This window comes from Camponotus vicinus, unplaced genomic scaffold (assembly GCF_025532165.1).
Source record: "Camponotus vicinus isolate PSW18456_S1 unplaced genomic scaffold, iyCamVici1.0 SCAF_1, whole genome shotgun sequence".
Taxonomy (NCBI): Eukaryota; Metazoa; Arthropoda; class Insecta; order Hymenoptera; family Formicidae; genus Camponotus; species Camponotus vicinus.
Window position 1 is genome coordinate 38,528,950 of NW_028141945.1, and position 27,559 is coordinate 38,556,508.

General features: G+C 40.1%; 1 protein-coding gene across 3 annotated transcripts in view; it reads right to left on the minus strand.

Moving 5' to 3' along the window:
• Positions 1 to 426: 426 nt before the first annotated feature.
• LOC145966223 (uncharacterized) overlaps positions 427 to 27,559 on the minus strand; it is a 64,352-nt gene continuing 37,219 nt past the window's right edge. For 2 of the 3 annotated variants that reach the window (XM_083090166.1, XM_083090177.1), the window contains exons 2-15: positions 11,011 to 11,411; positions 10,028 to 10,240; positions 9,224 to 9,352; positions 8,848 to 8,970; positions 8,309 to 8,671; positions 8,130 to 8,207; positions 7,319 to 7,738; positions 6,482 to 7,038; positions 6,205 to 6,400; positions 5,977 to 6,144; positions 5,640 to 5,876; positions 5,363 to 5,552; positions 4,582 to 5,262; positions 427 to 4,488 (exon numbers count right to left, since the gene is read on the minus strand). In XM_083090166.1, coding sequence (XP_082946292.1) covers positions 4,265 to 4,488; positions 4,582 to 5,262; positions 5,363 to 5,552; positions 5,640 to 5,876; positions 5,977 to 6,144; positions 6,205 to 6,400; positions 6,482 to 7,038; positions 7,319 to 7,738; positions 8,130 to 8,207; positions 8,309 to 8,671; positions 8,848 to 8,970; positions 9,224 to 9,352; positions 10,028 to 10,240; positions 11,011 to 11,364 — 3,933 coding nt within the window. In that variant the 5' untranslated portion in view covers positions 11,365 to 11,411 and the 3' untranslated portion in view covers positions 427 to 4,264. The remainder of the gene's footprint in view (positions 4,489 to 4,581; positions 5,263 to 5,362; positions 5,553 to 5,639; positions 5,877 to 5,976; positions 6,145 to 6,204; positions 6,401 to 6,481; positions 7,039 to 7,318; positions 7,739 to 8,129; positions 8,208 to 8,308; positions 8,672 to 8,847; positions 8,971 to 9,223; positions 9,353 to 10,027; positions 10,241 to 11,010; positions 11,412 to 27,559) is intronic. The other variant, XM_083090187.1, reaches the window with a different exon arrangement.

Genomic DNA, 27,559 nt, shown 5'->3' on the forward strand with positions numbered 1-27,559 from the left:
AATTTGCAAGATAATATACCATTAAATGCATTAAATTCTTTTTAACCAATTAAATTCACAAAAAAAGAACAACAAAATTGTTCAAATAATACTAAATATACATTTCATCTCTATAGATATAAAATATATATTACATATAAATTTTGTATAATATATAAATATAGCAATTATTTATATATTATATAATCAATAATATATATGTAACAAATTAAAAATTATATATAAAGAGCATTAGAAAAAGTAGATCAAATATTACTGTTCAAAGTCGAATCTTGTCGTTAAGCACGTGAGCCAATAAAATTAATCTTGGTCGCGTGATTAGTAATTGCTTAAACATGCGATGTGAATATACACGCCCATAATTGTTTGATCTTTGGAGATGACGTTGATATTGCTGGAGAATGAATGAGAGATTAACACCCGTCGTATCCTAAAATGGTTTTATTAACTCTTAACTTTACACATGTTTAGTATGTAGTACTTGTCTCAGAGAGAGTTATATATCTGTATATGTATATTATTATTAATTCGATATATTTTTTCATTGATTACGGACGAGAGCGATATCGTTTCGTGATCTCAAATTTATCGCGCGCGCGCTTTATTTCGAAGCAATCAATGTCGTTCTTCACTTTTCGCGGAGTTTCTTTCTCCTCTTTTTTTTTCTCTCTCGAGATATGTTTTATTTAGCACAAAACTTAAGAGATACGTGTCGATGGCTTTTCGTTATTCAGCGGAGAAGCAAGTACGAAAGCCGCTCCATCCTGCGTTTCGCAAATACATCAACGCAAAACGTTTCACTTGGTATATCGAAGCGCTCTTATAGCGAATAAAAATAATCTGAAAATCCCAGTCAATATGTTTACTCTTAGGTGTGTGTGTGTATATATATATATATAGAGCTATGTATATAACACATGTTCGTATGGGCGATGCGAGATAGCTCTCTCCTTTTCTTCCCCCTTCCTTATTTTTCTCTAATGGAACTTTTACTTTGTCTCTGCTGTTAGCCCGATTTCTCAGAAAACGACCGTATACGAAAGTCATGGTCACATTAACTTCACCATTTGTTCTCTTCATTTCTCTCTTTTTTTTTCTTACACGCAGTTATAAAATACTTTCGAACATTTTTCACACACAGGCCAGAAAAGTCGCCGCTAACAAATATGCCCTCTTTGACAAATTTATTTTCTTTCTTTCTTTCGTAGTATCCCCTCTCAGGTGTTTTGACCCTTCTATCGTATAAATATCGTACATCTTATCATACATTATCATCATTTTCACAAGTAACACAATTGTAGCGCTTAAGGGATACGTGTAGAACAATGATATGATTAGAAGCATGATATGAGTTATGCTTGTTTACCGCAGATCACAAACGGAATATTAAAGTTCTGTACCTGACCGTTTATGATGCATCGCATTTCTGGCGTGTACAATGATTCGTCAATTCACAAGTATTATGTAAATTCTCAGTATTCAAGTATTATATTACTAAGTAGCGTTATTCCTCCTTTATTAGCCACTACGTTATTACTTTGTGATGTGATTTTGCCTGAAATAATAAATACAATCCAGTGCGTTAAAATAATAAAATTTTAATACCATAAAAATTGATAACATAGACAATTATCTGCTGGAATTTGAGATATCGATACAATATAAATTATTTATTTTTTCAATGAAAATCGCACACAAAGAAATATCACAATTATAGATATATAATCCCATCTTACGATAACATAAATTGTTACATTCGAATAGGGAAATTAACATACAAGATATATTTATATTCGTACTTATAAAAAATAATAAAACATACTTATACATGTATATTAATTCACGATATAAAATGTCATAAGAGCAATCACGTACGGGCGACGATTGCAATCTCTTTTCTTTTTCTAAAAGATTCTGCGATAAACAAGATGCGCGAGCGATGAAAAGTATTCTAGTTCATGACAAACAACTCACCGATTCTATCTTCCGCGAGCAGTTGAATCATGCAATTAATATATAACTATACAAGTCGTTCCTCTTGTCAAGATCATAGAGAAACCATTTGACCATAAGTTTTGATACATACATATATATGTATACATATATATGCTCGCGAAAGAAAGAAAAAAATCTATGAGTCGTATTTCATGAGCTTTCCTTGTGTTCAGTAGTGTATATGAAATTTTCTACGTTACAAGGACATGAATTAATAGTTAATATATTATACCATAATTTTTATGTAGCCTTTGTATACGAAACGTTTTCTTAGCATCTTACATACGTATTAATCATTAGCATTCATACCAGTATATAGACGCGCTCGCAAATTCGTCGATCCACTTATCGTCCGTTTTGACAAATCGATAAACGGAGTCTACAAATTCGAAACGCAATACGAAACTCTTTTTCTTTTTTTTTTCGTTTCTCGTATTTCCTTTCAAAAATATCAGGAAACTATCGAGGTATTGAAGAAACGGCTGCATACGTACTCGTACCATACCTCGCACTCTTTCGTCGCACCGGACATACAAACGATGATACTGCGGATGAGTTGTGTATGTCTAGTCGCGTAGCGATTAAAAAATTACAAAAAACATTATTAAAAAAATGCGTCTTAAAGAGTGCGAGCCACGCTCTCTTTCGCAATTACAAATACGTCCTTACTTTTACTTTATATTCCCCTCTCTTTTTAAACATTAAGTATTTTTTGGCTTGGTAACTATGTAAAATCTAAATTATAAATAGTCTCATCCTTATATACGTCAGTGCTTCGTCAGTATTTCCATTCCGAGTTGATCTTTCGATACTAACTCGTACGTGTTAAGAGGTTTCAAAGAAATAATAAAAATATACATATTTATTGCGGTTGTTAAGTCATAAAAGTTATAAAGCGCGTTAAAAATTGTGCGTGAAACAAACAGAAATGGATCTTTCTTCCACAGCGAAAAGTAAATGCAAATAACTTGATTGGTCTGGCAGTATTTAAATGACCGCAGACTTTCACATCTTTATCGAACGGCACAAATATAGATATAATATGTATATATACGTATTTATATATATTTATATTTGTATATATTATTATAATCAATGTGTTTTTTCTTATACCTTAGATAAGTTATCTGCATGGCCTACTGTGCCCATGGAAGCATTTGCTGTCATTTTGCAATGGCATATTGCATGTATATCATAATCGCTTCATTAAATTTATGTCTCAAAAACATTTCAATTCTCTCCAATATATATTTTCTCCTTAAGTAAAAAGCTATCGCCAAATGAGCCAGTTTATCCATTCACGAAACTAATATTTAATTTATTTTTCACCACAAATTAATCTAAATGAAATATTTAGAAATGAGAAAAAATAGGAATAAAATAATATTATATAATATTATACTACATTATATATATGTGCATCGTGAAAAACCGGTTCACTTGGCGATATATCATGCATTTATCGTTCTGGCAGTGTTATACGTTGTAGGTGCGTAATACAATGTATTTCGTTAAATCCGTTTTTTGATACCTGGAGACTCTGTGTAAACAGTAATTGCAATAAATCCGTAGAACCGTAGTAATTATACGTGCTGTTATTCACAGTCGGATATCCTTATTGCTTAATAAATGGCACTGATTATTGAAATATTTACGAGTATCGTTGCTGTCTCGAATGCTATAAAATTGAATAAAGTACATTTACTCTACCGTTGTCTCGGTTCTACAACGATCTCTAAACTAAATTCACGTATCGAGTTCGGAGCATTGGATCCTTCCCTACAATTGATTTCTTTACGAAAGGCAACACGTGATTTGTATTCCCATACTTCCTAGAAAAACTTTTCTTTTTCTTTCGCGTGAAATATAGACAATTGAATGTATGTGTATGTGTGTGTGTGTGTGAGAGAAAGAGAGAGAGAGAGAAAGAGAGATCTTTTTCGAACGTATTATCGATGATGAGACGTGCCGTTGTATGTATTAGTACATATACAAAATAAGTAAAAACGCATGTGAGTTCTCGGAGGAGATTCTCAGTGGAAGATTCTTCTCTTCATTCACGTCTCGTTAAGCAATATATTGTCATACCGGATGAATGGAAGGGCTTTTTTTAAACGTCGCTATAAATATTCAATATCCCACGATCATCATTGTCATCGTCGCCAATTCGAGATTGCTTTTTATAATTGATTTGGTTTTGCTTGTGTATTGGTGAGTCTCCGAGCATTGCTAGCATATATTTACGTGTAGGCGAGTGTACCGTATTTTGTTAGGGAGGCACATAAGGGGGCGGTTTTCTGTACGTCGGAGTGGGCTTAGGACGATTTTGCCGATTGGTGTCGCGATTCGTGGCAAATGGCGGCGGCGGCTGGTACGGTTCCTCGGAATTCTCCTTCGGGAGCATCGGTACGTCAGCTCCGTCTTCAGCTTTCTGATATTCCGGTGGTGGAAGGGGTGGCTTTTCCTCTTTTAGGATGACAGGCGATTTATTGCCTAAAATATAAGAATAAATGTCAAGATGAAAAATCGATAACATAACACATTGTCAATATATTTTTATTAATGGTACTATTAAATTATCATTACCAGGATCCGGCTTTTCTTCCAATTCATCCTGGAAAATTACGGGAATTCCCTTGCTGCGAAAACTCTGTCGCTCGTCATCTTGTTCGCTGACGCTCATTTTCCCGCTACGTCTTCGCCTGTGTAGGACGCACGCAATGATTCCCGCTACGATGAGCATAGCGGCGATAATAATCGCCGGCAGGACAAAAGTGAGGAGGTAATCGTCACGGAACGCGCCGACCGATGTGGAATCATCCACCGGTGGTACGTGGCTATCTGGCGAATGCACGCCCGTCAATTCACCGAGACAGATACCCATCGGAATCACCGTAATTTGTTTTACAGGGAATTTCAAGCCCATTACTTCCAACACCTCATCCGTTACGGAACGTCGATCGTTGTCGCTCTTCACAAGCACGGATCGTAACCTGCTGACTTCTTCATGAGCGCAATATGACGTAGGCAGAGTTCTGTTATGCCATGTGATTACGGTACTGCCATTCGAGATGCTGTGTAGCGAGATGGCACTCGTGTCTTTATCTTCGTAGAGATCTCGCAGTTTTTCGATAAAGTTACGCTTCTGAAGCGCAGAATGCGCGAAGGAATCGTAAGGAATATCCAATGTCATTGAAAATTCCACCGTATGCGCCATGGGCGGCGCCGGATGAACGACAACGATCAATCCATCTGTGCTGCTCGCACCTAGAAAAATGATTTTTAATTTAATATTATTTTAATATTATATAGACAAATATATTTTTTATATTTTCGAGAATAAAACTAACTAGATGATGAAACTTACCGTCTTTATCAGTGACAACCAACTGATATTCTTTACGGCCGATATCAGGACGCATTGGAACTCCATAAAATTCTTGATTTTTGCTATCAAATTGTAGCCACTCGTGAGGTGGAATAGGTATTCGATCGATAGTCAAAAGTGACATTTTCATATTTCGCGACGATCCATCCTCAGCATCGAAGAAAGTGTCCTGCAAAAATATATAACAAAATTATTAAATATATTATTCATACAATGGTAAAAGCAATACTTGATAAAAGACTTAATAAAAGCGTACTTCTGGCACTTTAAATATAAGCAATTGTCCAACTGTCGCATTAACATGGTCGACTTGATTCCTCGGTACAGGCGGTAAATTAACTTTCGGCTCTTCGGTAGAAATTTTTGGTTCTTCAAGACGATTCATATCCTCGCATTGTCCAATACCTTGGAATACGACACGTTTAACAGTAATTTCTGGAGCGAGTACTCTTATTAGAGAAGATGATGGATCCCCGGTACTGTCGACGAGCACCTGGTGACACACGTATAATATTTTCGAAATTTGCGCAAGTTTATTTAAAAAGTTGTAAAATTTTTTTGTACAAGATAGAAATGATATAGTAATTACTTACGCGCCATAATCTGTTTATATGATCTTTTGGACATTCGTTGCTTCTGGGAACGTTATCGTTAGTCCATGTAAAAATGACTTGTTCACGATCGGATGTATTGATTTCAATGGAACGAACTGTAATATGCTGGATGTCGTTTCCGTAAAGTACAGCCAAGCTTCGGATTACCTATAATTGAAAGAAAGTAAATAATCAATGAAGAAAAGAGAAAGAATGAAAAATACGTACTTTGCGTTCCCAGTCAACATCTGTTGGGAATTCGCTTCGTTTATCGATCCTCAAGTAAATTGTGAATTCGTGATTGACGCTACGACTCAACTTGTGTTGCTGAACATGAATGTCGAGACTATCGGAAACATTGGCGCCTTCGCTATCCGTGGCAATTAACTCGTAATTCCAAGTAGATATATCTTTCTCGAGAGGCCTGTTTAAGAAAAAATTTGATAAATAATCTATTTTTATTCTTCATACGAGAATAAAAATAATAGAGTATACGTTAGCTTACAATCCATAAATTTCCTGCGAATGATGATTAAACTGGAGCCAGTGAGTCGTTTTGAGTGGTGCGCCGTGCCAGTACAGATTCAATTTCAGTTTCCTCGTGTCACCATCTTCGAAATCGGTGAAGGTGTTGGCTGGTATAACATAGCTCAATGGTTTACCAGCGGTTACCGGTATCTTTTTTAATCTTCTGTCGCGTCTTGGCGGGAAGTTGACTTGGCCGTACTCGATACTCTCCGTAATAATCCGAGCTGTCGTTGTGGTAGTAGTAGGAGCCGTAGTAGTGGTTGTAGTCGTAGTGGTAGTGGTAGGCGGTATCGTGTTGGTACTAGTAGACGGTATCGTGCTCAATGTCGTTTGAAGATCCGATGTCAACGATATCGCGTTAGTAGTCGTGGTTGTGGCATGTGTTACGTTCACAGGCGTAGTAGTGGTAGTAATAATAGTGCTAACGTTCATTACGACTACAGACGAAGGAGTGGTAGTGTTAACGTCCGTGATTACAATCGGCGTCGGTATAGTAGTCGATGGTTCTCTTATCGAAGTCGTAGTTTGTTCCGGCTAAGCAAGAAAAGATCGTACATTAAAATGCAGAGCACTCACTGCAATTGGGAAGACTGAAATAATAGTTCTAATAGAGAAATTTGCATGATTGTGATAGAAATTTATAAAATGGACCGTTATAATAACGGATCACATTTTTATCAGAGAATAACAATTTATCTCGGCGAAGCGACAGTTTGACAACTCGGCACGATATGCGTATGAAGAAGTTGGTACGTGTACAGCGGCATGGAAGTATAATACAAATGAGAAAAGCGCTAAAGCACGTAAGCATTACCTCTTCCGTCGTAACGTTATTGATACCGGCGACGATCTCCGTCTCAACTTTATCGGGCACGCTAGTCTGGACGAATGCTGTGCTAAGAGGCAGTAGAGTAATTATAGGAAGAGGAGTTGTAATGATGTCCGAAGGAACGGTCGGTAAAACGGTAATGGCTTCAACGGGTTCCACATGTTTCGTTTTCTCCGTCGAAGATTCCTCGTTTGTGGTTTCTGATTTCGGAGATTCTATCGATGGATCTACAGCGGTAGAGATGCTAGCTGTTGTTGTTGTATCGGCTGATGTTGTAGTCGTTGTGGTGCTACTGGCAGTAGTAGGTAGCGTCGTTGGCGCGACTTGGGTAGTGGTTGTACTTGTCGTCGTGGTGGTGGAAGTAGTTGTTGATGGTGATGATGTAGTAAGTTCAGTGGTTGTTGTCTGCGAAATCGTTAGTAGATGCGATGTATGGCACGAAAAAACGAATGGTTAGTTACGAAGAAAATGAAGAAAATGTACAAGTTGAGAACAAAGTATCAGGCTTCTGTTTGCGAAGACTTTCGCGACGCAATCAGCTGACTTTAGAACGTAGATTTGCACGGACAAGTATACAGTTTGCGAGATACAAAAAAATAGGCCAGCATTAAAAAATACCCAGTAGCTATTCTAATTTCTTCAAGCGCAACGAATCCTCCGGAAGCGATATGGCATGGCGAATAAAGGCGTACAGAAAAAGAATTTTAATAAAAATCGTAGAGAAATTATATTTTAAATATAATCATCGACGAGAGAAAGGAATCACGCAATCGTATAATTCCACGAGGATACTCACCGTAGGCGTGGTTGTTTTATTTTCCAGATCTATTTGCCGCATTCTCGGTATTATCTCTTCTTCATCGACGTCTTCGTTCTGAAAGGAACAATATAAGGATGAGAGTAATATTTATTTCTGCAACTATCCCCGCAACTTTTCGCGACGATCGCAGTTATACATGCATCGCAGCAACTCACCTTCCAATCGATCGTCGCCTCGCCATGGTGATGCCTGTGCGGATGCTCCGGGACTTTCACATCCGGCATATAAGTCGGCGGTACTCGCGAATCCTCGTTATCGTCTTCGCCCACCTCGCCGTCGTAATCGTCCTCATTGTCCTCGTAATTATCATCGTAATTATCATCGTAACCGTCCGCGTCGCCATAGTCGCCAGAACCGGCTTCTCGTCTATTTCTCAACGAGGGACTCGAATCCGTTCTTACATGCCACAATATCACGGGCAACTGTAGAACTTCCGCTAGAGTGCCGTCTTTTGCTTGCTTCCGCAGTTGTTTCACCATTTCCGCTTGATGTTTCCACAAGTGACCGTCGCAGCCGACCTATATGTACAGATATATCCTGTTGTTCGGCGAGCATGTTTCTCACAAAGCTACTTTATCGAATATCAATGAGATATCGTAAAAACTGATAACTCGTAAAATGTCGATGCGGTTATATACCTGATATAAAAACGAGTAATCACTAAACAAAGATCGTTAAGTATGTCAAATCTCACCTGCCATTGAATAGTAGTCAAACGATTCTTTCTCATTCTGCAAAGTCTAACGTTCCCAGGTCCGCTAAGAATAATGGAGGAACCTAGTGCCTTCAGGCCTTGAGAATGCATCGAGAATGCGCTCTATAAGAAAATAAATAAATTGTACAACAGACTCATAATGCGAAAAGTGGAAGAGAAAAATTCAACAAGAATTAAATTAATAAATTCTATTTTTTTATCGCGTATGTATAATAAAAATTTATTTTAATTAATTCTCGAAAACATACTATTTTTTTTTATCGTATCCAAAAAATAAAATGCAAAAACAACAACATCAATTAATTTCAAGGGACATTAAATCAAGATGATTAAATCAAAATGATGAAATCAATACCGTGTGCATTCCCAGAAATCCCGCGAGGTTTTCAATAGCGTTCGTCCTGACGGTAGGCGATAATTTCTCTATTGCCGCATCCAGCAAAATCGTGAGGACCGTCTGCTCTTCTCCGTCGTCGCAATGCGTCTGCAATTAGAATCGTTCCGGTTCCATCAGTCGCTTTTGTTTGCTACGCCTACCAGCACGCAAAGCTTCAAAGATTGAAATCGCCGATCGAAATATGTACGGACACGATGCATGCAATTGTGTACGCATTGTCGTACGACATTGCGTTACGCACGTGGTACTAATATCAATTGACGTCAATCAATTAATGTCCACGGGAATAATTTCACTGCGTTTAAACGCAATGTGTGGACGCGAGCGGTTTCGACAGATTTATATCGCAGAAACTGCTCTAAATTCCACTGTAAATTCATCAAACGCGGATTTTATCACGCGAGATTAAATTGTAGACTAAAAAACGCAGCGTTTTCCTCTTTTTATCACACAGATTGAACAACTTTTTAACGTTATTTTGTTTCCTTGGTGTCGCGCACAAATGAAATGGAAATGTCTCTTGTTAATGATTTAAATGCGATACAAAATATTCACGAAAGTCCTTTTCACATGTACGTTTCTATCTTTAAGTTATATTATTCATTAGCGCGAAAATAGCAAGCGTGTAGTGACGGAGACCTGTTGTCCGACTTGGATAAGAAACTTGAAACGATGCCAGGGAAACGTTTTCGCAGCTAACGATTCTCTCATGCCGCTCGCGTTCTCGTTACCGAGTTAACGTTTTCACTCACAAACACTCACCCTGCCGTCCTTATGCTTGAGCTCCTCCAGTTTCTCGGGTATGACCTGCACGACGAACTGATCCTTGGCGGTGTCATGATGCTTACCGAAAGCCGTGACGGTCAGGTGATAATTACCCGTGTCCTCTTTCAACGGCACACCCAGGAGAGTGGCCGCCGCGTCGTCCCAGTACATCCATTCCGGAAAACGATCGCGATTACTGGTCCCGCGAACCTGATAGACACATTTTTTGCTAGTACTATTCCTCGTGAAAGGGTAATTATTTGTATCATATTGAATGCGGGAATATTTGAATCGTTTTGCGCGACGGAATGAGCGTTGCCCGAATGATTTTCGAGGACAAAAGGAGACTAGAGCCATTCAACCTAAGAAGGATTTCCGGCCGTGAGGGGAGCAAATTGAATCGCAAATATGGATTCAATGGAAGATGCTGCATCTCACCCGAACTTTGAGAGGGAAGAAAATGACAAGTGTGTGTGTGAGAATAAGTAAATCAATAGCACTCAGCCGACATCTCGGTGTACTTGATGACATACTTGACGGAGTTCGATAAATACGAAAGAAGAGTCATCCAACAATTCATTTAGCTACACGACTTTTATTTCCCGTAGATACGAATATTCGAGAGATTTTTTTCTCTTCTTTATATAATAAGATCTTTCTACAAAATATAATGTAATTATATAATTAATTGCATATGTAATTTAATAATGTAATTTAAATGAAATAGCGAATATCTTTTATTTATCGAAATTTTAAAAGCGATGCTCTTCATATATTTTTATGTACTTAAAGTCTTCATATATCTTTATGTACTTAAAGTACAATAAGTTCTAATGAGACCATCTTTTTTCGGATCCTTGCATTTTCCTCATCGAGGAGACTTGTCCATATAATACAAGACCGCTGGTCAGATAATTTTCCGGTTTCGTTTCACGAACCCAGACCTGGAAGATAAATTGCTATCCACGTCACCGACTTACCTCGTAAAAATCCACATTTCCTGAAAAAGCTTGCCGCGGTATTTTCATCTTGAAAACATGGCCAACTGGGACGACGGCATCCGACACGCCCCATACTCTTTCGACCCGAGAAGCATGCCTCCTGCCATCCCTGGACGACGACTCGTGCTCGTTACGATCGGATCGATCGCGAGTCGCATGATGATTATTTATCAGAACGGGCCCAAAATCCCAAAGCCTGGCAGACATATTGTCATTGTCATTGTCATTGTCCTCGCCGACATCGTCGAAGACCAGGTCGTCCTCCTGCAGACTGAGACCCAACGCCAGAGGCAGGAGCAAGATACACGCAAGGATGTGAGGATGTTTCTTCATGTTTCCGGGAAATCGTCAGTCGCTGGTATCATACCATGCTGTTACGCCTGCAACAGATTATATCATATCTGTATCATATCTTGATTATATCATATCTGAGATAAAGTATCATTGTCGTAATAATTATCGTGCAAGATTAATAATAAAGATCATTGAAATGGGAACTATTAAGAAAAGCTGTATTAAGCTCTTGAGCCTTTAAATGATTGTGAACGACCGAGTGCAATCTTTACTTATCTTTTACCTCGGAAAAATATTTGAGATAAAAAGTGGAATATTTTTTTAGCCAAAGAGTTTGGTTCATTTAAAAAAATACACATTATCTTACATTTTTAATTACTTTAAATTCTTTAATATCGTAAAACGATTATATAGCATTACGTGACATTTCGATGTAACTAATAAATAATCATTTCTCGTGAAAGAAGACATGAAACATATTGTCTAAAAAGCTGGTGTCTAAACGATACATAAATAAAATACAGTCAAATGCGGTACAATCGAATGGTGTATCGCATCGATCATTGAACCAGACGGCTGATAATTACGCGGGCCGATCGTTCGCTGTTCCCGCTATTCGTTTGACTATCGTTGCGTCTGTTAGGTTCAGCCCGAGAGACTAATGGAACATTTTCGTAACCGGGGAGCAGAGCATACGCATCCAATAGTATCCAATGATAGCCAATAAACGCTTCCATTGCATTTTTATTTCCTTTTATTGCTCGTTTCGTCGAGCACCGTTTCATTAATTGGCGCGATCGGCCAATGAGTTGACAGTTTAAGCCGTTGGATTCTCGGGCGAACAACAAAAGCGTCGAGGGAGTTAGTTTCATCGAAACTTTGCTACCCTTAATAGTTGTTGCGAAACGCGTTTAGACACACCCGAATAATTCGCGGCCAGACTTTTGCGATTCTTTTCGATCACGTCATCGAACCGATTTGCGGAGCAAATCGAGCGAATTGATCGAAATGAGGTCACACTCGGAGAACTCATCGTCTGTGTTTAATCACGCGACATTTGATTCGACTTTTAAATGTTCCGATCGACGAGAATTGGATCGTCGCGATAATGATAACGAAAGCTCACGCTTGAGTCGCGCTCGCGAACGACTCGCGTCCCCCGAGGTCGTAGGAGAAATTCAATTACGTTGTATTTTTAGTCAACGAGTTAGTTTCGGGTGATTGAAATAAAAGTTTAATCGAGACGTATTTCTTGCCTTCGATAGTGGATATATAAAGACGAAAAGGGATTTCAAGGACCGAAAATGCGCGGTCACGCTTGATTCGAGCGCGGTCACGTTTCGTATGAGAGTTCGGGTCACGGATTAAACGCGCTGATGAAAACGGGGACGACGCGATATGGTATATATCCATCTCTGAACGACGACTACGAAGACGGTCAACGGACCGCGAAGGCTATCCGGTGGGTGTAGACAATTGAGTTTGTGCCCGCATTTACATGCGTCCACACGGAGCGAGATATAGAAAGAGCTTATTATACCGTTCACTCGCTACACATCGCAATCTGATATCTATAATGCGAAGTTGGTACCCTACTTTTAATAAACTAAGTTTTTAACCACAGAAAATGATGGCACTTCCCCGTACAGCTGTCTATAATAATTTTAAACTACTGGTTTGTAGTCGAAATAATAAAAGAATACATTTTCAAAAAAATAATTCACCAAAAAAAAACATTGATATCTCGATTCGAGAATCGTTTCGAAAATACTATAATGATTTTCTATTCGTTTGCAATTGTTATTTAAAAGTTACAATATATTTGCAATTGATGAGAAATACAAAAAACGCAACTTTTCCAATTTTAAAGTATCTCAACTCAACTGTATTTTTTTTAGAATCGTTTATAGTTGTCTGTAGTAATTTTCTTTCGTTTGCAATTAAATTGTTTAACAGTTATTTATATCGAATGCAATTTTAAAGATATTTTAAATCTGTTTTGCTATATATTATTTATAATTAAAATTAAAAAATACGCAAAAAATAATTGGTTTTTGGCTCAGAACAAATCTAACAAGAAGATAACTTTTAATACAACAACGAAAGAAAAATCATTACAAAGAATTCTTGAATCGAGATATATTAGCGATTTTTTTATCTTAAAATCGAATGAGAATCATTTTTTGAGAATGTATTTTTTATGGCTTCGATTATAAACTAAATTGTTACTATAAATAAAATAATAATTTTTATGTTAAAAATTTAATTTAACAAAAATAGACTGTGCCAAGTTTGTATAGATCAATCCTGCCATAAAAGTAACACAAAACTGATAATATGCGTTGAACAAAGAGAAATGGTTGTCATGATTTTATAATAAATCTCGAAAAGTTTGTTACAAAGGAAGGATGTATAGACATTGAACTATAACGCGCAAAACTGTTTCGTGTCTAAATTATTTATTCAACGAGTCAGTCCGAAGACATCAGCTATGAATACCGCGTTGTCATACGACGCGCTATGATTTTTAAAGGATGACAGTTGTAGGCGGAAGAGAATGTCTGATGACAAACAATTTTTAAGTTCCGCGCAAATAACGCGGAACTTGGAAGCATTTGTCACAATTGGATTGCAATAGGAGAGCAAAACGATCGCCCTCGCGTGCGTCCACCCTCTCCTTCGCGTCGCGAATCCCCGTCAGCGACCTTAATACGATGCCACAATCGCGATACCGAGTAGTATTTATCAAAGCTTAACGATCGGATATCGCGATGTCAATTGTTCGATCGTCGAGGGGAACGGAATTTCTTTGATTGTTCTCGGCGCACGTTGTAATTTCCTTTCTCTAATACCGCCGTAGAATTCCAGAGAGGTACTAGGGGTTTATTCGGATAAAAATTATCGGAGTAAAAGATAATTATGCACCTAGCGTGTAATATTATACCTTGCGAAGAGTTTACATTGCGGATAATAAATGCAAAAAAATCTAAGTAATTTCAATATGAAATTACGTAGCTCATCGTTTGACATATAAGATTTTTTACACACTCTGACATTCGATTACGCGCGTCCTTCGTCGGTCTCGCGCCTTCCGTTTAATAGCGTTCCTTCGTTCACGCAAATAGTTTATCACGTCGCATCGGGCGAGACCTTGTCCCGAGTCATGTTGCATAGTATGCAAGGTGCAAATGCATTGGCTGCAGGTGCAGCGTGTTGTCGCCGAGACACGCGCGTGGAATACAGGAACGTCGACTGTTTGCGATGCCAAGGCGCCAAACGGAAGTGCACGAGGAACGAAAAAGATCGATAGGCCGTACATAACTCGAGAACAGAGGTAAGCGATGTATTCGGCATCTCGCCTCGTTGAGCAGCGACTTAATAAAGCGTTCCTGTTCCTTCGATTTTGTCCGTTCGATTACGGTTCACCGTAAATCTCCGACCTACAGCGTTATAGATTTCCGTCGTGATATTTTCTAACGAGAGAAAAGAGGCATTGTATTAAAATAGCTACTCTTGAAGTTCATTGACAATGCTTATCCCACGTATTTTATTTCTTTTCTCGAAAGCAGCTTGTTGGCAATAATCTTTCGAGTCAGTGACCTTAAAGGCGGATTAATCGATGCTGTCCTATGCAAGCGTCGTCGACGATACCAGAGATGCAATATGAATTCCGTTCGCGATTAAAATTGCGCGAATCTAGATCGATGGGGAATGAAATAGAGGGAGGAAAACACGTGAATTTTCTCAAATAATAAAATATTATCCATTATTTCTCGCGAAAGAATTCAATGATTGTCGACGATGCCTGCAGGAAACGAATCCGCAGCTGACTTTATGTTGATAGTTACTTCTGAAAATTTAAACCGTGACGTCAGAGAGGTGCCTGTGCATCCGAGATTGAAATTTTTAAAAGAAGTCGGAGCGTATGTCGTATCGGTATCATCCGTCCCCTCGAGATCTAAATTTAAAAGCGACATCGTGGCGCCGCCGGCGTCGAAAATTTCCTTTCTCGCATCAGATTCTTCCGTATCTTCGGAAGAAGCGAATGTGAAACGTAAGAATTTTCGCAATGTGAGATGAAAGAAAATCCAACATGACTGTTCTCGAAGAGAGAAATTCTTTAATCTTCCAAGAACGGACGATTCCGTGTAATACATGCTATAAGAAATTCTCTATCAACAAGAATATAGTGTCCCGAATTTAAATATTAAAATTTCAAGAGCGTGTAGAGCGTGTAAACTAAAAAAAAAAGTCCTTCACAGTTGCTCGTTTTTGCTTCGTTTTGGAGAAAATCGCAAAAAAAGTTCTCATCAAAAAATATAAAATAACACTAAAATTATTAGGCTTATCAAAAATTTGTTGCCAATCGATTCAAGAAACCTGAGAAACCGAATCTGCTGCAATGCACCAAATATCACCAAAATAGTATTTGGCTGCGATGTGAGCTGTCAGTGCTAGATGCAACATTTGTATTGCTGCAAGAGGCCAACAATATCTATCTTTATGTAAGAAAGTGAAAAACATGAAATAAATATAAATTAATTAATAAATAAATAAGAGAAAAAAGTGAAAATCTTTTTTTTGGAATTTTCTCCAAAACGAAGCAAAAACGAGCAAGTTTCTAAAGAATTTTTTTTCTTAATTTATCGATCCATTTCTAAAATTTCGACATTTAAATTCGAGAAAACGTCCGTAGGACGGACATTACTTCGGCAAATACTTTGAATACGCAGTGACGGACGCTCTAATTATAGATATCGCATTATTATTCGTTTTAGCCATACTTTGTTGCAACCTGATGCACGATTCATGCCTGTGGGCGGATCGGTTGCGACAGTGGTCGATAAATAACATCAGGAGGAGGCGCCTGTATTTTTTCCGAAGAAATTCCTGCCGCAAAATGATCACGACTTTGACCGGAGAATCGTGGTCTCTAACGAGTTTCCGGAGCCCGAGTGTCGTCGCGATAACCGTTTTTCGTGCCTCGTGTACACAGAAGCAACGTTTACACAGTCTTTATTCTTCCAGATGCTGCTGCGGTAGGCTCAGAAATAGGGGCAAAGACGCGTCTCCCTCTTTCGTCGACTCGATGTTGAAACCGGCATCCTGTTTTAGCGTTGATAGAGCCTCCTAGCAACAATGTTGCAGGGAACGATGCGGATAAAATTTCACCGAAACAATGTGCTTTATTATACGTAGATGGAAAAATATACAATTAAACCGTGTTGCATTTTCTCTCATTTATATTCGCAAGTGATTTATTTATTAAACGTGTCTGAAAACCGGCAATGTTAGTATGTACGTACGATTTCTGCTTTCGCTAATTCAGCGTGAATATGCGTAAGCTCGTGATAAAAATTTGCATGCATAGCGCGAATAAGGCGCGTCGAGCTCCTATCGCGACATTCTTGCGGCGAAGGGAAGCAACTCGATATATTTGTCGTTCACTTACTCGCTCCGCGTGCAATTTATCGTACGACGAGAGTATATCTTAATTATGCCGCGCGACGACAGACCGCAAACGTATTTACGCGGCGGATTAAATATGCAAATAATCGGAGTAGAACTCAGCGAGTGAGCGCCGTCGTAAAAATCGCGAGTTATTTCAGCGAAACATATTTCAATAATATCGCAGAATCTCGCCAGCAATGCCGTCCTCAGGTCGATGTACCACCGTTCTCAGGATCAAGGAGGAGCTGGAAAAGGAGGCTGAAGTCTCACGGGAATGCGGAAACTTGAGCTAAACAGAATATTCCGCGCGTCTTCGAGAGAGAGAGACAATAGCTTTGATAAAAGTTGGCCACTTGGCGTTTCGATGAAAACGGGGCGCGATGGAAAAATCGTTGACCTCCTGAAGTAAAAGGAAGTTCTTTCGGACTTTCGGTCGAACGGCGATCTTTCCGTCATTTGGGTCACGAGGGATTAATGTGAATTTTTCGGGCCGAGCCCCAAAACGGAGAGTTTCATAAAAATTACGTCGTTCAAACGCCGGAGAGAATTTATGTTACATTTAATTACGCGAAAGTGATAAAATATGTTGGCGAGGTCGGATTGATTTAATGTTAATTTCTCGGGTCGCTTAAAAAATTAATGCATACTTCTCCGTTGGGATCAACGGATAGAATTAAATCATAGATGAATTTAATAAAGCTCAACCGTGCTCGTAACCTGTTTCATAAGCATTCGCAATCAGGAATAAACTCTCGGTCCCGAGGGATAAGACAAAACAATCCTGCCGCTTAATGCAAAATACGACCAAATATACATTGGTGTCCGACGTTGAAAGATAACGGCACTTTATTAGAAAACAGCTAAAACATTCCTCATAATTATGCTGAGTGTTCGAGGCAAAAATTCAGTAAGTAGATTGCATACAAGATCAACCAAAAAAGAGAAAGATGGGAAGGAGAATAATTATTTTCTGTGGTTTTTTTACGCTAATTGCAATTTCGACTTTCAAATTTCTTTTGAGAGTTAAAAGTCCTAATAACATACATAATTTTGATTACGACAAAAATTAAAATAGCTAGTAATTTGCAAGCTAGAATGCTATTCAACGTCAAAAAAATTGCAGAAAATGATTATCTCTCTCTTTCTTGGCGAGAAATTAAGTATCAATGAATTATAAAATTATAAAGCACATTATAATTGATATTATCGAGTTATAAAAATATTGTATAAAATGTTTTAACGATATTCGAAATTGGCAACGATAATATCGATTCAGGGAAGCTGCAAGGAAGGAATATCGTAATTTTTGCCAGATCTTGACAGATATCCCGCGATAATCCGCAAGGATTATTTAAGCATGCCGGTCTAAAGTTCCCTCGACCCGACCGGTGATTAAAGCCCGTTAATAAAGCAATCGCGTGTTTTCGCGTAATAGACGGTTCATATCGGACGACCTGCGCGTGCGGATATCCCGCTCGCTCGGTTTGGCTAAATTCGGCATTCCGTGCCCCGTCACACGGCATAATAATAAATTAATAACGTAGTGCACTGTTGTGCGCCTCTTCTTTGACTTTATGCCCTGATAAAGTCCGTTATATGCGAAACGAGAATTCATTACGCTCGTTATTTCGTGCAGTTACCGGCAAGCACCGGATTACTGCCGTGGTCTGAGAGCGAGCGAGCGCGTTGCAATAAAATATTTACAGACGGAGACGGTGCGTCTCTCCTTCGTATCTCTCCTCGAATCCCCCGGTAATGGTCGGACGCGATAAATAAGGATAATGTACGAAGCACAGATTTTTCGAGAACAAACGCCTTGTGTTGACGCGTCGTAAACGTAAAGCCAAGATCCGTTCTGCGTAGAAATTGTTCTCGAGTGGCGAGTGGTACTCGAGTCGCGAGGAGACTCGAGGCGACTCGAGAGGAGGACGAACTCTTTCACGAGGGATATTGGACCGGTTTCCAATATGTAGGGCGAAAATACTTTCTGGATGCTGGACGAAATGAAAATCGATCTGCGGCGTCGATGAATATCTCATGGCAGTGTCATACTCACCGCCTCCCGTCCCAATGTAAACGTCAATGTATAAGTCGAAGGACGTCGGGGAAGGTTGGCTCTCTTATATCTTCCCAACAGGTCGGTCGCGAACTCGGATATATTGACAGACTTGCATTTACATATATTCGCGCGAATCGAAAGTCTGAGGAGAAAAAGAGAGGAAAAGTGATGTAGCGGTGAACATTACACGAGCAAAATGATTTTAAAAAGGAGAAAGACAAATGCGATGGACATGGGAAGAATTTTTTCGTTTCTTGAAACGATTTTTTCAATCCCTGAGATATAAAATTCTTCTCAGAAATTAAAAGAACGTTTGCAAATACCGGAAAGTATGAACAGAATATTTCTGAAAATCTTTAGATATTTATTTCAAAGGCGCGACGTGTTTCGTGCATCATAAAAAATAATATTTTAAATAATATTTTAAATAATATTTTAAATAATATTTTTAAAAATATTTTAAATAATATTTTAAATAATATTTTAATATTTAAAAAATGCTAAAACAACTGTCAATCTAATGCAAATGCAATTTTGCGAATTATCGATAACCCTGAGCGACAGGACGTGATCGTGCAAACCAAAATCACTTTTGACACAAAGATAAATCGCTCTCCTTCGAAGCAGATTTACGCGACTCTGACACGTCTGATTTAAAGTCTAATTTAAGTTTCTTTTGCAAAATTTAACATTATAATTTCTCGATTAAGCATTCTCGCGAATCGAGCCGTTGAGACGCTCGATGAGACACGATACAATCAAATTCGCGAGTTATAAACTTGGACGATAAGCGCCAGGCGGATCATCACCCGCATCTGCGGCAGCGTATACATGAAATATCGCGATAGCCCCTCGCGTTACGCGAAACGAAGTAAATCAGACGTTAACCGATGACGTCGAGGTGCTTCGGTGCGCGTCATTCGAACGATATCTCGCGTTCGCGTTACTGCCGATAAAAGTCGCAGTAGTTTTTGACAGCTACTGCCGAGTTTTATCGAAGCCATATACAATGCGGAAAAAAGGAAAAGAGCCATTTCCCTATCCGTTCGCCGAGATACGTTTCCGCCCGAAGGTCTTTATCGGTATGTCCTCCGCGCGAATGAAACGGAAGGCACGGGGGGAGGGGGGAGGGGGGATCGACAAAGGGACATATCGCTGGATAAACGCGCGGTGTCACCTCGGCCGTTATTATTGCGGCAACACAGTTTGGCCACGTGTGCCGTTGCAGACACCACCCCTTCCACCCCCTTCCAGTAAAAAAGGAAACAATCGCCCGGACAAATTTCCCGCTGGCCGCGCACGGGCGATAAAATGTGTCACAGCTTTATTTCTAACCGTACCGGGAGAGGAGGCACACCCGGAGAAACATTTGCTCCGGTCGAGCTTTTGTGCGACTCGTGTAGATTGAAGAGCACGATTGCTCGAAACGGATACCGCCGCTCGTATAAATCGTAATTAACCTCAAGATTAATATGCGTTTCATTTAATGGCTCAATCTTCCATATCACGCACGAGTTTTCATCGTATTACGTAAAACAACGCGCGACTTTCTTGTACGCTTTGATTGCGCAATACATGCGTGTATTCGTTTTATATCTGTCGTAATTAATCGCATTTCCGACGACTTTCATCCGCGGCGAGCTCGCTGATTCATCGCGAGGAAATTGTCCCCGAAAACATTTAAATCTGTGGACATCTCCTTCCTGGATACTGAAAATATTCATCACATTGCGCTCGAAAATCTGGTTATTCATTTCTTTTTTTTGCAATCGTTTCTCTCGCGTTTAACGCTCGTCGGGACAGCCTTCGAGACTTTAACCTCTAGTTAGCAGGTCGTGGAAGCTGTTGGGCCGTATTGTGTGATAACAGCAACGACGTGCACTTGGTGAATGGGAGCATTGTGCGAGTCTCGCGGCCATCATTCTTTTACGCGCTTCACGTTTTACGTCATTTACCAGCTCGAGTTATGTTTATGGGAAAAACGACGTGATTGTCGCACAATCGCTCCGCCTGACGATTTATTCCTTCATTTTTGCACCTCGGGAACCGCGTTTGTTCGTCGCTCCCTTCGTCCTCGATTGCTAAATTTTATTTCGTATTTTTATTTCGTAATTTTATTCGCCGCAATTTCCATCCTTTTATATTTGTTTCTGGTATTTCTAGACGCGATAAGTTTGACCTTTGGCATCGAGCACCGAAAATATATTTCACATTGATATCAATAACGCGATAATGTAAAAGCAACATGCAATAATTATCATGAAATATGTGTCAAATAATCATCGCGGGACGAAGATCGAGAGCGCTGATTAATCGTAAAAGCGCTCTCTATAAAATGGATTCCATTTTAACGACCCACGAGACATTGCGTCATTTATATTTAATCATGGTGATTAGTACTCGCGGACGAGCAAACGTGGCGTGCGTGCGCAAAACTGATTGAGTCGTTATTAAAGAACGCGCTCATGAAAGGCGTACACGCGTGCGTCGATCGATGCAAAAATCGTATGAAAAGCGCCGCTTGAAAAATTCAAAAGCTCCATTCAAAATGGAGAGTTTCTCTGCCCATTGATCTATCCGTGACAAAATTAATGTCGCCATTGAATTCCCGCTCTCGTCGAGCAGAACCGGCGCCGTTCTGCCCATGTGCGCGATTTATTTACCCTGCCATTTATTAAGTTACGCGTTTTTATCCGGGATGTTGCTCAACGGGACGTCCGCCGTCTGGATAGTTTTCGTTGGAGAAAAGTCTCTCGATAAGCACCCGCGCAACCGTGGTGTGTTTCCGCGGAAACGCACGCGGAAAGAATGACCGCAAAAATCGCCCGTTTCGTGGACCTCGAGTTTTGATACGATTTTGGTGGTAAATGATTGTATATCATCAAACATTCATCCCCTAAAAATTTCGAATTGAGCCTTTTATTGCTGAGATATGAAGGGTTGAAGTTGGTATTATTCACGAATGAAGGGTACGCCATTTTACACGTTCAACACAAGATACTTTAAGGTTATTCACAATTTTGACTTAAACGTCGATTTGAGGTCACGATAAATTAGTCTTCTAACAGATAAACAAATCTTATCTGAAACATTTTTTGATATAAGAAATAACCTCGAGGTATTTTGTGTTGAACGGATAAAATGGCATACCCTTCATTGATGTATAGTGACCAATTTAACCCCTCATATCTCAGTAATAAAAGGTATGCTCAATCTGAAATTTTCAGAGGATTGATGTTCCATGATGTACAATTATTTACCGCCAAAATCGACTCAAACTTCGATGTCCACGGGCGATTTTAGGCCTGTTTTTGCGGTCATTTTTTGCACACGCTCCACGTGTCGCATCGGGGATCGCTGATTGTCAAACACCGCGTTAATCGTCAACGACGCGAACGTCGGCGAGAATTTGCGCTTTCCCATTCGCGCTATTAATCCCCGCGGATCACCGAAATATGTCTCCTCCCCCGCCATTATCGTCATCATCGTCATTCTCCTCGTCATCGTCATTATCGATCCTCATTTGCGTTCGTGAGCCTTAAAATCCCGACACCGCACGTAACCCTTCGGGGTCTTCTCCTCTCTGGATTCGAGCCCGGTGCGCGTCGTACAATTAACGTAATTACTGTGGGCCATAATTACCGTTCGATCTCAGGCCGGACAAACGGCCGCACTGTTTCTTCTCGGAATCTCGGTCCCGGGCACGTTTCTGTACAGTGCGAGATACAAACTCCATTTCCTCGGAGGCGGCGGGCGGCTTCTTAATGCAGGTCGTCGACAAAAAACCTGACGGAGGGACGGGTCCGACATGTGTTACGTGCTAATGCGCCGCTTTCACGAACAGCTCGACTCGGGACTCTTATGTATATGCATCAGCAAGGGGAGAAGAAAAAAAGCAGATCGCCCGATCGCGTTTGCTCTCTCGCGATAAAAACTGCGCTCCCCCTTGCGCTCCCACGACGAGATTTCCGTCCAAGAACTCCGATCGATAACAATGATAAACGTTAATGTTGATGATGCCGAGTCCTGAATAAATAAATCGTTAAACAAATTCACGAATCTCACGCATCCATCAACATTCTTCTCGAAATATGTATTTGCTTGTGTGCGTAATGTGAGAGACTGTCTGCGTAGGACAGGATCTGTTTGAAGAGGCCGGTCGTTTCCTCGATATGCGTGCCCATCTTCGAAGGATTATCCGGGACTAGAGCGTCCAATGTCCCTCGTTTCTCGACTCTTTATGGGTCCGTCAGTGATTCCTCTTTTTCCACGTCTTCCAACGCTCCTCTGATGATTACGCAGGGACTTAAGTCTCGAGGTAATCTCATTTGGTTGAAAAAACGCATCGCGCGTAATCCTTCAGGATCAATTCATTATCGTACCCGGCGCGGCTCGATACTAAAGACGATGACGGCGATGCATCTTATCGATGTCCCCATCTCTACTCCATTTTATGACAGTTGTATCCTCCATCGTAAAAATGCCGTGTGTTGTAAAAAAAATTCAGAATTGAAATATGTAATATATTCTTTAAAAAAAAACTACGATATGTACACAACATATTTATAAAACCGCTCGGCAGACTATGATTGCGAGTCCAATATTTGTTGAAAAAAGAGGCGAGGAAGAGAAAACGCAAACGTACGTGTCATGCAAGCACCGTGCCAATTATATTTGCAAACGCAACGAAGCCGCGTGCGCAATTCGCGTCGGAATGCGTTATCGTTTAATGCCGTTGGCTTGGTAATAGGCTTAATCGAGAGTAATAGACCGTACGTCTACCTATTAATAGCGTAGGCACATCTCGTGGCGTGTGCCGCCGAAAACGGCACGATAATGCAATAAAGCCAAACGCGTTTCGGCTCGCCTTCCTTTCGCCCACTTCCTGAATTTTCCCTTATAATCGCCGTTATTAACCGTCCCACCTAGAATGCAGTTACACGCTCCACGCGTTGCATTAGCGAGTCGCAAACTCGCTAATTCTCGCATACCAAGTAATGCGGTTGGGTAAAACTGTCAGCCGAGCGTTAATCCCTCGGTCGGAGAGAGGATTAGAGATCCCAACAATCCTCATTAATCTCTATTTCAAGAGTTAATTCGGCTTCTTCGATTATTCGACTCGTCTTTCGGGACAATCGCGTGGCTTCGCCAGCGTTTTGGTAATTTTCGTCACGATCGCCCACGGGGAAAATGTCCTCGATGTCTATCGCGAGTACGCCATCGTCGCTCGTGACTCATCTTCTGCCTCGTCCTCCATCCGCCTCTACCTTCCATCTTGAGCGAGCGTGTACATACATAGCGACGGTTGTTTTTATCGCTATAGGCGATGACCTCATGTATGCAACCGCTGTCACGCTGCGGTTAGTCCGAGAGGAGTGACGCGCAGCCGGTTTGCATCAACCCCCGAAAATAAATCCCGCTCACGCGGCGGCTCTCGCCGTTGAAAGCCATCGCGACGTCGTCGAGCCGCGCCGAAAATTGACGCCTGTCGCTGATCGTTCGCCAAACGTTCCCGCGACCCCGTTTCACGTATGTACATATGGCAAAAGTGCGTACGATGACATTATCAACGACGGTGTCATCATCGTCGACAGCGATGGCGAATTTCGGGGAAAATCCTCGCGGCCGTAAATTTTCCACGTCACTTAGGCCCCGTAAAGAACACTTATACGAGCGCTTAAAACCGAGTCGCAGGTGCCTCTGTAAATATCTGTGCGCGCGCGCGCGCAGATACACATGTACGATTCTACAAAACCGGGCGATGTAAATGATACACTGAGAGAATGTACCGTGCGAGAGATAAGAACGCACGTGCGCCATGAGACCGGGAGATGCAAAAGTAGGACGATCGTCGTACGTGGTTCAGAAACAATACCATATTTGTCGCACGAGAGGGATTCAGGGGAGAGGGGGGAAGCAAGAAGACCGGTGAAATTTTCAGAGCCGCGGACGCCGATCGTACGGTATCATTGTTACAGGAGACGCGACATATCATTGTACCCTGAATTATAAATGAGGCGGAGCTCTCGATATTGTCGGGTCTACTTCCATTCGAAAAATGCACGTATCCCCTGGATACCTCGGGACAAAATTTACTTCTTTCTAGATTATTTTTCTACCTTTGAGAAAATAGATTCCGCCCTCGCAATAGATAGACTAGGCGTTATTTTATTAAGAGGTTATATACCTAGTCAGCAAGTCGAAAAAAACGTATTTTTGGGGAATTAAAAAAAAAACTGTTAGGTATTTTTATTTCTTTATCATAATATATATCTATCAAAGAAGTTTTCATAATTTTTTCAATTAAAAATATCGAGAAATGTAGGCACAGTAGCTATTTTCCAGAGATATCTTTTTTCGGAGGCGGTGAGCAAGATTGCTCGGAGCTGGATCATCTGAAATAAAAAATTCAAAAGGATTTAGCTTTCGTATGAATTGATCTAGTCGGTGAACGAAGGATTTTACAAAAAATTGATTTTTGACAATGTGACAGACGTTTGACGCAAAAATACGAATTTTTCGTGTTAAAACTTTTCGTTCTTTTGTTAATAAAAAAAAAAGATTTCATCAAAATTAAAATCTCTTCGTTCATCGACTAGATCAATTCATACGAAAGCTAAATCCTTTTGAATTTTTTATTTCAGATGATCCAGCTCCGAGTAATCTTGCTCACCGCCAAGCGCCTCCGAAAAAAGATGTCTCTGGAAAATAGCTACTGTGCCTACATTTCTCGATATTTTTAATTAAAAAATTTATGAAAACTTCTTTGATAGATATATATTATGATAAAGAATCGATGAAATAAAAATACCTAACAGTTTTTTTTAAATTCTCCAAAAATACGTTTTTTTCGACTTGCTGACTAGGTATAACCCCTTAATGTCGAGCGTTTAGCGGAATCAAGTGTGTCGCTGTAAAAGGAAAAGCGACGCGAAATTTATTATATAAACTCTGATGGTGAGAAATTGGAGAAACGGATGGAAAGAAAGAAACATTTCACGAGGGCTATATTTCTTCCAGCTAACCTGTCGTTTCTCTCTCTATTGCCTTTTCCGATGTGAAATTGAGAAGCGTGATGGCGGTCGCGGGCTATAGATCGCACCATGTAGGAATCACGTTACAGAAGCCATTGCCCTAGCGTGCACTTGAAAAAAAAATCGACGCGCAGTACTTATTTATCGACTGGCACGCAATAGGGTACAATGAAAATATATATATATAAATTCATATACGCGACGAGATGTTGTAAAAACAAATATCCATTTGTTAAACATGCACAACGATTTTACAAAATTATATCGCACTCGTTTCTTCGACTTTATAAATGCAAATAATTTTGAAGAACCTCGCGAAATACTTTCCGACAGATTTCGCAAACTGTGACTTTTACAGACGATTAAACTCGACGTTGTCAATCGAGAGGCGCAATGTCGAAGAAATCCAATAAATGCGCGAGGCATCAGGCTGAGAATCGTTCCAACTGATGATATTTAATTATTGGCCGTGAATCGAGAGAGAGAGAAGCGAGTTTAACACGCGCTAACAAACTATCTAACGATCGGGCTGGTCCTTGCCGTACTTTCGATGCGCAACCCCATCGATTGACTCGGAAACGTGGAACTACCTTTGTTTCCCGTGACATTTTGCGCTTGGATACGCAATCGATGTGAAAAACGCCGGAAAAATTTCGACTCGATACAATACGCGAATACACAGCCTATTAGCCGGTTTTTTTTTGTGATTGTGCACGCGCCTAGATGAAATATCGACGCGAAACGTTACCGGATGGACGTAAAACGCGTACAATGCTTGTACAGAGAACAAACATACGGGGGGGGCGGAGGAGAGGGAAAATTCAATAGACGCGTTATTGAGACGGTTATTGACGCCCGTCGAAATAAATGATGGAATATAAAATAAAATGAATACCGGCGTGGGTTTTCGATTCCAACGCAATAGTACTCTCGATGGTAAAGTATGTCGAATGTAACGTATTTACCTTTCGCCTTTCGTCGGGTGTCAGCCGACCTATACGCGGCGAGATAACTTCTCCGGAAATGATGATAGAGAGAAGGCAATTTCCATTTCATCGCCAAGCGGAATGTATATCAGCCGCATTGTCTGTCAAAGAGATTGAGCGACAGCACCTCAGGAATTTCTTCATTAACGTGTGGGCCGGCTTCGTCGAAATGTCGATACCCACCACTTTCACCCACGTCTCGTCGGGACGGAATGCAAATATTGACGTATTCCATAAAGGTCGGATCCACGATTCAAGATTTCGAGAAAAATTCATTTATAACGATACCGTAGAATCTCTCCGAAAATTATTACTCCGTCGAAAAGTCCGAATTTTCTTTACATTTCTCGTAACAATAGATACATAGTTCATTTAAAGCGCGCGAGAACGGCTCATTTATCCAGTTTATTTTCCTTTTATCCTATTATCTCCCGCGCGATAAGATTTCATTCGCGTTTACATTCGTGCAAACGTGTGACTAGTATATTTCAATGGAACGGTCTTTATTAATCTAGTATGAGTTGGAATTACGTTAATAGAGTCACGTTTATCACGTATATGCACATATGTATGTACGTACATTACACATATATTATATGTATGATGTAAAAGTGCCGCTTTAACGTGTGTCCGCGCGCATTCAGCTCTCCTAAGCTCATTCATAACTTTGCGAATCGCAAAAGTCCATTCATTGCTTTTGCGAT